Source organism: Poecilia latipinna, unplaced genomic scaffold (assembly GCF_001443285.1).
Source record: "Poecilia latipinna isolate Pla-1442-1.1 unplaced genomic scaffold, P_latipinna-1.0 Scaffold1893, whole genome shotgun sequence".
Lineage (NCBI taxonomy): Eukaryota > Metazoa > Chordata > Actinopteri > Cyprinodontiformes > Poeciliidae > Poecilia > Poecilia latipinna.
In genome coordinates, this window is record NW_015114509.1 from 61,418 (window position 1) to 73,951 (window position 12,534).

At 38.4% G+C, this 12,534-nt stretch overlaps 1 protein-coding gene and 1 long non-coding RNA gene across 6 annotated transcripts in view; both read left to right on the forward strand.

Annotated features, from left to right (window-relative positions):
* Positions 1–4,959, forward strand: part of mgat1b (alpha-1,3-mannosyl-glycoprotein 2-beta-N-acetylglucosaminyltransferase b) — a 43,587-nt gene extending 38,628 nt beyond the window's left edge. For all 5 annotated transcript variants that reach the window (XM_015015229.1, XM_015015227.1, XM_015015224.1 and 2 more), the window contains 2 exons: positions 808–1,992; positions 2,422–4,959. In XM_015015229.1, the coding sequence (XP_014870715.1) occupies positions 1,153–1,992; positions 2,422–3,123 (1,542 nt within the window). In that variant the 5' untranslated portion in view covers positions 808–1,152 and the 3' untranslated portion in view covers positions 3,124–4,959. The remainder of the gene's footprint in view (positions 1–807; positions 1,993–2,421) is intronic.
* A 5,078-nt stretch (positions 4,960–10,037) lies between these two features.
* On the forward strand, positions 10,038–11,837 carry LOC106935000 (uncharacterized). Its single transcript, XR_001421815.1, has 2 exons — positions 10,038–10,244; positions 11,431–11,837. It is a non-coding gene; the product is annotated as an uncharacterized LOC106935000 (long non-coding RNA).
* Positions 11,838–12,534: the final 697 nt, after the last annotated feature.

A 12,534-nucleotide genomic window follows, 5' to 3' on the forward strand; every position in this document is an offset into this window, starting at 1 on the left:
AGTTTTACTGAGTTAACGCGGCTATGGATGACATGTAAATGATTAGTCTTTTTGCCCTCCAGCGTTGTATGCTGCGCGAAATTTACGTACGTTCAGTAACATGCATGGTGTCTAAGTCATAAGTCAGTGCCTCACCAGCAATGAACCTCACTGCACGTCACTGGTTCTGGTATATTTTTATTGTGTCTCTAATGGGGAATAAAGCAATCTCTTGTATTTTCTTTCTTATTTTATTATTTAAATATGAGAATGTCTTTTTTTTTGAGTGGAGGCAGTGGCAGCATCATGTTCTGGAACGTTTTTGCTGCACGAGGAACTAGTGCACAAGGAAAGAATATTCCATTCTCAACCACAAGCAAATTGCTTCATTTACTCTATCCTTGTCCTTTTTCTTCTGAAATTACTGACAAATGAAGGCCACTAATGCCTAATCATTAAAAGAAAAAGATATCCATATTAAGTATTCAGTTTTGACTAGCTGATATGACTAGCTGATATTATTTGCAAGACATGAGTTTGGCTTCCACTGTGAGGGAATCTGGTGAACCAATCATTAGCTGTTCAATCATTAGATTGAACGTTTGGTCCAGCGTTTCAACCAGCCAGGACTCTTAAGAGTGCTTAGAGTTTGCATGTTCTTCCCATGTATGTGTGGATTCTCTGAGAACATTAAAAAACATCATAGTTACTGATTGAATCATAAAAACAAAAGGCTACAAGTGAGATCCAGTTACTGTTTTTTGTCATCTGTTATTGTCAACCATTAAAACGTGATATGAACTGCAATCTTCCTGTTCTGTCTTTCAGGATGATGGGGAGCAGATAACCTCTACTTTTTGACATTTCTTCAACCTAAGTGAGCCCACCTTCCCTTTTTCTGAAAGCCGAGTCATTTTACCTCTCATTCAATGAGTTCTTCAGGATTTCATGGATTGCAGGAACTCCAGAGAAACATCATGCAAGTTTGTTTTAACTTGGCCTTCTGTTCTCCTGATGCACTCCTGACAAATAATAAAAAAGAATGAAATGAAAACCATGTGAGCAGAAATATTATCCCTGTTTGTATAGTATTGTAACCTTGGGTTGTTGAACTTCCATTCTGTTATCAGAGATTCCCTACCAACACCATTCATTTTGTCTGGTTTGTAGGCCATGGTTCGCAAAAAAAGTTCTTTCATATTATGTGGTGCTTTCCTGTTTGTTGCCTGGAATGTGTTGCTTCTGCTTTATCTTTGGGGTCGACCTCCCATTGGCCGCCTTGGAGATGGTGGAGGAGTCGAACCAGGGGGGAAAGAAGAGTGGGGTGCTGGAAGGGGTAAAATGGGCCAAGTCAACCTTGCAGAAGAGATGATTCGGCTGGCAGAAGAAGTTGAAGTTCATCTTGATACCCAGAAAAAGCTACTGAAGCAGATTGAAATTCACAGAGAAGTGTGGGCTCGGCAGAAGGATCTTGGGAAAAGGGAAACTGGTTCTAATATCAAAGAAGCAGGAGACCAACAGCAGCCTCAGAAAACTCTAAGACCTCTCAGAAACAGTGTGGATGCTGGGGACCAAACTAATACACAAAGGCCTGTTCATAAGGTAGCACCAAGCTTACCTTTAGAAGAGCCTAGTGAGAAAATCAGAAACATTAAAGTGACAACTCCCATTCCCAGCCCAGAATTCATTATTCCTATCCTGGTTATTGCTTGTGACAGAGTCACAGTGAAGCGGAGCCTTGACCGACTCATATCGTACCGTCCTTCTACAGAACTATATCCAATCATTGTTAGTCAAGACTGCGGCCATGCAGACACAGCTCGTGTGATTGGTTCATATGGAGAGCAAGTGACACATATAAAACAGCCAGACCTTGCTGACATCAAGGTCAGGCCAGAGCACAGGAAATTCCAGGGCTACTACAAAATTGCCAGACATTATCGATGGGCACTCAACCAAGTTTTCAACACCTTTTCCCAGTCTACAGTGGTCATAGTCGAGGATGACTTAGAGGTGAGCTTTTTGACATATTTTCTCATAACCTACAGGTGTGGTACAGTAGACATTATGTTTGAGTGATTAAACTCTGCAACTTACACATGCTGCACAGGCACTGCTGGGGAAAAATACTCCAAGCTACTTCTGTTTAACTTTAATGTTACCGACCGAATTGAAGCCCAAGCAATGCCTTTATTGATTATTTGGGAGTTACTGACAATGGCCCACATAGTTGAAGTGTACCTAACTAATACAAATATAAAGGTAATGCCATAGTAATTATGATCATTGAAAAAAGTCTCAGAATTTAACTGACTGTAAAAGAAGAACTAGTGCTACTTTAGAATTATTGAGGTTAAACAGACGCCTTTGCTGTTTATATTTATCTGTTTGTACAGCATTCCTAAACTGAAAAAGCTGATGTGTATCTCTTCTCCTATTCAGGTGGCACCAGACTTTTTTGAATATTTCCGGGCCTTGTATCCCATTTTACGCTCTGACCCCACCCTATGGTGTGTTTCTGCTTGGAATGATAATGGCAGAGACGCTTTGGTTGATCCTTCGAAAGCTGAGCTCCTTTACAGAACAGACTTCTTTCCTGGTCTGGGCTGGATGTTGCTGAAGGAGTTATGGAATGAACTAGAACCAAAATGGCCTTCAGCCTTCTGGGATGACTGGATGCGTCAACCTGAACAGCGCAAAAACCGCTCCTGTATAAGACCGGAAATCTCCCGGACTATTACCTTTGGCAGGAAAGGTGTCAGTTTAGGTCAATTCTTTGACCAATACCTGCGCTATATTAGGCTAAACACTGAGTTTGTGCCTTTCACCAAACAGGATTTGTCTTTTTTGCTAAAGGAGAAGTATGATGAAATCTTTGTTCAAGAGGTTTATAGTGCCACATTGGTGAAGATTGAAGATCTTCAGCATGGGGGTAATTTAAAAGGACCTGGACCGTACAGGGTGCAGTACTCCAGCAGAGATAGTTTTAAAGTCTTTGCTAGAAATTTGGGGGTGATGGATGACTTAAAATCTGGAGTTCCTCGCACAGGTTACAGAGGCGTAGTCAGCTTCTTACATCGTGGCCGAAGGGTCTTCTTAGCCCCACCGGAGGGCTGGACGCAGTATGACATCAGCTGGAGCTGAGAGTCACCCAAAGTGTACAGTAAATTTTGCTAAAGACTAATGCTCTCTGAGACCAAAGAATATTTGACACATTGAGGGCAACGCAACACAAATGGGACTGCTCATCAATGGAATAAGGTCGTGGTGACCCTTTTTCAATAAGGGAAAACCTTTAGGGGAAAAAAAACTAAAACGGTTTAAAAACACTTACTGGCCATGTGCCTTGCTTTTTGGACCATGTTCTTGTGTTCAGTTCTAAATGAGAACATCAGCAGGACTTACCAATATTATTTGCAGTAGTTGCAGGTAGAAGGTAGAAGTCAGGCATCCTCGATGCCCTGACTTTCTTGATGTCAGTGCATCAATCCTTGATGTGGAAAGAGACACAAGAGGTAAACTCAAAGGTCAGCATTTGAAAAAGGAGAATATCTGAAATGACTTGTATTTTCTTTGTTTTTTCTTTTGAAAAAATTATCCAATTCAAACTCAGTTACTTCAGGAGTCCTTGACACTAACTATAATAACTATAATTGTAAAAAAAAAAAAAAGTTTTATCTAAAATCAAATGGAATAAGTCAGCAAGATTTTAGATTATGCAAAAAAAAAAAATCAATGTTGAGCAAAGCTGTTTTTCCTTTTGAAGTCCATTAGTTTACACAACTTGTATCCAGATATAAAAGAATGTGCTAAACAAGCAGTAACACTAATCACATCTAACAGCAGTAAATTGGGACTGAAAATAGTCAACAGGCCTACATTGCACTCTTCTGGAATTCTGCACAGGAGGCAAGCAGTACTTTAAAATGTGACTATTGAAAACACAAAGGCATAGTCTTTGATTAACATGTCTGACCAAAATTGTGTTAATTTGCTCAGATTCCAATATGAAAACAACACTGTAATATAAAGTATCTGATCCTATTTTAGGCCTACACATTCACTTATTGAGCTAGTGAGTAGTTCCAAATCTGAAGACCTATTTTCCAAATGGACATTGTCTCAGCCTGTTGCCAGTTTCTACAGGAGACTGCTAATAACCCCTTCATTCAGATCAGGTATGTTGAAGCAGGAACAGATCTGGAAGATCCAGGACCAGGGGTCTTGTCTGCCCCTGAGAATCAGCCCTGATTCTTAGCACAAACTCCCAAACATTTATCAAATGTTTCTCTGCTTCAACAAGCATGATTTTAATTGGTGATGGATTAAGAAACTTCTTTAAGATCTGATGACAAGCTTCTTTTGTGTTGGAGCTGGGAAACTTAAAAAACATGAAGGTTACTAATGCGGTAACCTAAGCAGTAGTGTTGAGAACTACTGGAATGGATATTTATGCCATAAAAATTACAAGGATTGTTTTTGGGTGGTTTGTTTATGTATTTTACTTGACCAGCAGCAAATCGAAGGATGTTCTTGGTGCAGTGATAATCTATTTCAGACCATTGAGATGGATAATTAGGAATTAGTTGTTGAAATTAAATACCATATTACATCAGTCACTGGATGAATAAATTAAATGAGGTGCTGGAAATAAGATTTTTAGTGGATGTCCTGAATTAAGTTTTTAAAACTGCAAATGAGACTGAACCGAGTTGGATCAGATCATCCTGATGATGTATGATGAGGCCCTGGAATGTGATGAATTTTAACAATGACATCTAAACTCTTCTTTTTGCTGTTTTAGGTTCCATGTAAATCCAACAAATGTTATGTTTGTCCTGCAGCAAACGGGAGATTGTTATCACTGTACTGTAATTAACTTTGGGTTATTAGAATACCATTTCTGTACGGTGATGTGAAAAACCACTGCCGGAACTGTTTATAACTTTATTACAGAATAAATTAAATCAAATATTTTGATATTTGTGTACTTACTGAAGAAGTCTCATCTGATTAATATTACTGAACTTAATGTTCTGTTCTTGTCATTCATATATTGTCACAATGAAAAAAAAAAAAAAAGATCAGACTGATTTAAATTAAATAATAGAGGTCCTAGGATTGAGCTTTGTGGTACCCCAAACAAAAGTCACCACAAGATGACTTTTGTCAGGTGACTTCTGTCCGCTTTGATGAGAAGTTTCTTATTAAAACAAAGAAATCTCAGTTCTTTATGTAAGATTCGAACCAGTTGAGTACTGGGTTGGAGATTCAGTCAATTCAGTAATATGTCATGGTCGACAGTGTCAAAAGTTGCATTGAGGTCCAACTGAACCAGCACTGTGGTTCTTCCACATTCTGTATTTATATGGATATAATTGAACACTTTGACAAGGGCAGTCTCTGTGCTGTGGTGAGTATGAAAACCAGACTGAAAGACGTCAAAGTGGTTGGTTACTTGTTAGGGAGTTACTTAACTATTAAAACAGCTTTTACAATAATTTTGCTGATGAATGGGAGGTTGGAAATCGGCCTGTAAATTTGAAGCAGTAAGTTGTCCAGATTGCTCTTTTTTTTATCAGTGGTTTGATAACTCGTGGTTAGTAGTTGGATGGAGCCATTTATTATCAAACTGTGTTTACTGTATTTACTCATTTTAAATCATAATGAAACTACCCAAGTGACCCTGATCAAAAGTTTACATACCCCAGTTCTTCATATCGTGTATTGCTCCCTTTAACATCAGTGACAGTTTGGAGTGTCTTGTGGTTGTTGTGAGTTAGGTTGTTAATTTATTCTTGACGGTAAAACTGCCCCTTCTTCTTCCAGAAAGCGCTTCCAGTTTCTCTAAACTCCTGTGTTGCATGAACTGCAGTTCAGTTAAATTTTATGCATACAGCACCAATTCACAACAAATATCATCTCAAGGCACTTTACAAGAAAAGCATTTAAATTCAATCACGCATACTTTGTTTTTATCCTAGTTGTCAAACAGTTTGCTTAATTAATTCTTCAAAGTGGATAAAAAAGTTCTTAAGGAAACCCAGCAGATTGCATCGAGTCATTGACTTGATGCAATCTCTCCTCCTGGACAAGCATGCAGACAATCACCTGCAATGTATGGCTGACTTTACAGCAATCCCTCATATCGAGCATGCATGGTGTGACAGTGGGGAGGAAACTCCCTCCTGTAACAGGAAGAACCCCAAGGGCATAACTTTGTGTTGAAAGTTGGTGGGGATGCATTGTGAAGAAGAGGACTATGGGGGTGGGAGGTGATAGGCTGAACAAATGTTCACATTCTTTATTGGCCACAGTTTATGCGACTGGAAAACCTTTTTTAGTGCTAAGAAAGGTCAAAACTTAAATGTGAATGCCATATGCAGTCTTATTCAATAAGCTTGTCATATTAATGGTACCTTTTGATAATAACCCTTTAGCGGGTGTTAAACATACTAACAGTTATAAAGATGTTAAAACATCAGTCATCTAATTAATCTATATAATGTGTTTCACTTGGTGATGGAATTACTAAATATTGAACTTTTCAATCAAATTCCATTTTATGGAACAGGTCTGTATATTTGCTCAATGCTTCCCTACAGTTGAAAACAGTTACAAAATTTGGTAATACTTTCTGTGAAAAATTATCACAATAATATAGCTCCCAGGCTCCCAGCCTGATTTTATGAAGTGCTCAAAAACATCAACAACTGTCCATAACAGTCAAAATGTCACTAAAGAATTCAAAAAACAGAATAAATAACTTCTGTGTAAGCTAAATGAATCCTTGTCAGTGCAAACTTTGTATTTTTCAATCATGTGATTCTGATTCCACAGCTGACCCTGAATTGGCTGACATAAAGCTGGGCCCTGCTGAATTACACATAGCAAACGCATTTATTTACTGTGAAAAGATACAATAAGACAGGTTTTAATTCATTTTTCATATCCTTTTCTGTCTCACCTGCGATTCTGCAGCTGTCCCTGGTTCTGTACGCTGCTGAAAAGCTCATAACGTTCTAGTGATGCTAGTGTAACCACTTTCCAAGTCACAACTATGTCTCTGCTCTTGTCAAAGTTTTCAGTGGGACTTTTTTGGGGCAGTTGGGGAGTACAGTGTCCATCATTATTAGTGAATTGCACATCACCTATTAGCCATTACAGCTAGTGATGTGTACCTGAAGATGCCTTTACTATGCATTGAGTCATGTCCACAAAACCCATCCTGTTCTAATGCAGGATGAGCAGGAATCTGTCACAAAAATGGTTGTAGCCCTCATATTTCTTATCCAATTTCTATAGAATGTGGTTAAATTAAGACTGATAAAAGTGCTGATGTTTGGATATGTAAAATATGTATTCTCTCTGGATGTAAAACTATTAACAGCTTCAATTCTGTCAGGAAGCAAGAGAGAACTAAACAAATTTCTCTTTTAAAATGGCCAATCATTTAATTTTACTTTAATTAGGAGTAGGAGCCATGGTTTAAAATTTAACAAACTTTGGCTCCTATAGTTTATAAAATGTTTCATCCTATTTGTTGATTGCTTTGAATATGACCACATTATATGAATAAATGACACAATCTGACCAGGGAAAACCCCCCGTAGAAAAACAGATGAAAAACAACTTAAAACCAGTTTTCTGTTTTTTCTCTTAGTGCGTGTCAGCTTAAGCCTTAACGTCACACGCAGACCCGTTGACATGGCAACCAGCAAACAACAGATCTTTCGTAGCCATTCAAACTTGTTTGTCAAATTGTTTGTCAAATTGTGTGTAATTGTGTGTAGACCAAAATCACTAGCGTATGTAAACATTTGATCAGGATCAAAGGGGAGTTTCTTCTGTCATTATGATTTAAAAAGAGTTTGATAATCAATGGCTTCACTCAATCTCTAAACAGGAGTGAGAAAAAAAGGTTTTTCTGTTATAATTCATATTCTATTAAAAAAATGACCAAAAAAGAAACATACAGGGTATGTAAACTTATGAGCACAATAGATAGATAGATAGATAGATAGATAGATAGATAGATAGATAGATGCTCTATTAATCCCATGTGGGAAATTGTTTTGTTACAGCAGCTGCAAGTGAAATTATTCAATGTATGCACATAAGGCTTTAATTCAGAGCAGTGTCTCTTTACTGGACATGTCAGATCTGGCTTCTGTCTTGGGTTTGTGTAGCAAGCAGCCATACACAACAAAGGGCAGTTCAGTAAAATCTAAGTTTTTTTTAGATGCGTTCCCAGAAAGATTTGAATATACACATGAGTTTCTTAAAGTGGAAAAGATCATCTCTGTTATGCAAAGTAAGCTGAGATCAGCAGTTCCTCAGCTTCCTCATTGATTAGAGTTGCTTCCTTTTCTACATCCTGTTTCACAAACATGTTCCGGAAGGCTCACAAAAAAGTGCTAAATTTGCCTGTTTCAGGTCACGGGGTCCTAACCAGTGACTTAGCAAATAATTTAAACAAAAGACTGAAAGGATCAGTTCCTTGCGCAAACAGTACAATGTCAACACAGCTAAAAACAAATGCGGCAGAGTATTTCTTCCTTTGCAAGGATACAGGCACATGTATATATTTTTTTAAATTACGTTTAAATGCAATATTTATTGCCAATTGTTTCAGAAAGTGAAAAGGTCACTATAGAGAGTCATTTCACATTTTAAACTGTTATTCTTTGCCGTTTTAATGATTATGGTATTTAGGTAAAGAAAGCCAAAGATTAGATGTCTCAGATAATTACAAGATTACATTAGAGCAGTGGTCTCAAGCTGCATTCCTCAAGAGCCAGAGTCCTGCAACATTTCGATAAGTCCCTTGTTCTATATTAAATAATGAAACTGCTTCACTAGCATTACTAGTACTAGTATTACTCTGGAGAGTTTTGCTAATGAGCTGATGTTAGAGCCAGGTGTGCTGAAGCAGAGAGACATCTAAAGGTTGCCGGAGACCATCCCGTTCTGTGTGTGTGCTCAGAGAAGCAGCTTGGGAGAAGAAACTCTGTAGGTCAAGGTTGGTTTCTATAAATAGTAATCTCGAGCTCTAAAATGAAGGCAGAAGCTGAACTGTTTGTGTCCAGGATGTATGGGGTCTGCAGTGATTTCAGTTGCCCCTTTTCGTGAACCTTGACCTGAACAAGTCCTGGATGTAAGATAAGTCAGCACTGATAATCCGTCTCTATCCCACCTTTTCCCTAAAGCTAAGGAATTTTATTTTAAGATGCTCTCTGTACTGCTGTTATTATTACTGATATTTTTCCTGTGACACGTCATTGACAAAATGACGTGTCACAGAATCAAACAAATTCTATCCCACTCGAATAGGCTGACCACCTGATGCTGACCAGCTGGTCAGCATCACAGGAGCACCACAGGGAACTGTACTCTCACTATTCTTTTCACTCTTTACACTTCACACTTCCAGCACAAATCCGACTTCTGTCATCTACAGAAATACTTAGATGACTCTGCAGTTGTTGGGTGTATCAGAGATGGACAAGAGGCTGAGTCATAAGTCAGTTGTTGAGTGTATGCTTTTTTGCCATCATCTGTTGAGGCAGCAGCATGAGAACCAGGGACCTAAAAAGGCTCAACAGCCTGATAAAGTAGGCTGGTTCTGTTCTGGGGATGACTGTGGAACCTCTGGAGATGATTATGCAATGAAGGATTTGCAGATCAGTTTCTCAAGATACTCTTGAGAAAGAGTATCTTCAGACAGAAGCTTCTTCAGATTCAATGTAATGCAGTGAATCCCTTTGGGATTAATAAAGTATTTTTGAATATGAATTCAATATGAATTCATAATCATTCTTTCTAAGATTATCTAATTTCTTTAATGTCAGGTTTCCTCATGTCTCAGGATTCTCTAAAAAGTTATTATGATTGGTGTTCTTGGATTGATTAAAAATATATTTCCTAGATGTAATTATTTTCGTTTTTGAATGAATACATTTCAATTCCATGAATCTAAACTGATACTTCACATATAACTTTGACATTTTGTATATAAGTTCTTCAAAAGGAGCTCTAAAACTCTAATATACCATACTTTTTTCATTTGTAAATTTTCTTATTTATGTGACATTTTAGAAAAGTTAGATGGGAAAAACGTTTTAGTAACTGCAATGCCATTGCAAACCAGAAGAAGGCAGTAAGGCGGGACAAGGGATGTCAGCCGGTGTTAAACGCCAAAGAAGAAGACATCCGGCATGTGAAAACAGAAACTTGTGATTGTTCGTGGCTGCTGAGTGTAAAAGGTAAGTCTTACAAATGTATAGGAAAATCACAGAGAGAACACCTGTCACCTTCTCATGTTATACACCTCGTAAAGAGATAATGATGCAAACTTCAGTCTGAAAGAAAATACACGGATGGTAGCATAACGTTACATTAGCTTCCGGTGTTGTTTTGTTTTTTTTTCGGATCGGGAAACGACACGAGGACCTGTAATTATTGTAGATCAGTTAAACAGTGGAACAAGTCTTATTAGAATGTAACAAATATTTAGAGGAACGTCAGCATTTAAAGTCAGTTAAACAGAGAAGAAAAGTATTTTCTATAATCAATGTATTAGATGTGTCAAAATCAATTTGATTTTGACACATCTAATACATATATATATACATATATATATATATATATATATATATATATATATATATATATATATATATATATATATATATATAAATAAAACCCAGGTTGTTTAATCGTATTAAACATATGTATACACACGCTCACACTCCCCTGTGTTGTGTGTTTTCATCAATTCCCTCAGAATATCATTTACGATTGCAGTCTGGTAGGTGGCGGCAGGGGCGCCGCCAGAAATCTTGGGCCCGCTGACAAAAAATTAGATTGGGCCCCCCGCGCAGCTACTGTTTCAATTTTTTGAATCTATTTGACCCATAAAAAGCGTCACAATTTTAAAGGCTTGCAACTGCCTTGCTTACTGTGGTCCAATATTGATACTAGCACAATATTTACTGCTCATGAATTTTACATCCAACAGTCCACATCCAGTATGCAAGTAGGTTGCTTACATTTTTTTCTATTAGTTATAGATTACTGAAATGTCTCTCCCCATGAGCAACAGTCAAAAGCAATGTGCAACTACACATGAAGCAATCCAGACTTCTCAAAAATGCTAGTAGTTGCATTTATTCAAGCTGCAGTACATAACTTTAATAAAAAAGTTTTCTCTATATTTGTTAAACCTGTCACTTTAACAAATACGGTACAGACCAACAGTTTGGACACACCTTTTCATTCAGAGTTTTCTTCATTTTCATGACTATGAAAATTGTAGATTCACACTGAAGGCATCAAAACTATGAATTAACACATGTGGAATTATATACTTAACAAAAATGTGTGAAACAACTGAAAATACATCTTATGTTCTAGGTTCTTCAAAGTAGCCACCTTTTGCTTTGATTACAGCTTGGATTTCGCACACTCTTAGCATTCTCTTGATGAACTTCAGTCACCAGAAATGGTCTTCCAACAGTCTTGAAGGAGTTCCCAGAGATGCTTAGCACTTGTTGGCCCTTTTGCCTTCATTCTGCGGTCCAGCTCACCCCAAACCATCTCGATTGGGTTCAGGTCCGGTGGAGGCCAGGTCATCTGGCGCAGCACCCCATCACTCTCCTTCTTGGTCAAATAGCCCTTACACAGCCTGGAGGTGTGTTTGGGGTCATTGTCCTGTTGAAAAATAAATGATGGTCCAACTAAACGCAAACCGGATGGAATAGCATGCCGCTGCAAGATGCTGTGGTAGCCATGCTGGTTCAGTATGCCTTCAATTTTGAATAAATCCCCAACAGTGTCACCAGCAAAGCACCCCCACACCATCACACCTCCTCCTCCATGCTTCACGGTGGGAACCAGGCATGTAGAGTCCATCCGTTCACCTTTTCTGTACAAAGACACGGTGGTTGGAACCAAAGATCATAGGTTTGGACTCATCAGACCAAAGCACAGATTTCCACTGGTCTAATGTCCATTCCTTGTGTTCTTTAGCCCAAACAAGTCTCTTCTGCTTGTTACCTGTCCTCAGCAGTGGTTTCCTAGCAGCTATTCTGCCATGAATGCCTGATTCACACAGTCTCCTCTTAACAGTTGTTGCAGAGATGTGTCTGCTGCTAGAACTCTGTGTGACATTGACCTGGTCTCTAATCTGAGCTGCTGTTAACCTGCGATTTCTGAGGCTGGTGACTCGGATGAACTTATCCTCCGCAGCAAACCAAATGATGGGTTCGCTGACTCTTCCTTTTCTGGGGCGGTCCTCATGTGAGCCAGTTTTTTTGTAGCGCTTGATGGTTTTTGCGACTGCACTTAGGGACACTTTCAAAGTTTTCCCAATTTTTCAGACAGACTGACTTTCATTTCTTAAAGTAATGATGGCCACTCGTTTTTCTTTACTTAGCTGCTTTTGTCTTGCCGTAATACAAATTCTAACACTATATTCAGTAGGACTATCAGCTGTGTGTCCACCTGACTTCTGCACAACACAACTGATGGTCCCAACCCCATTTATAAGGCAAG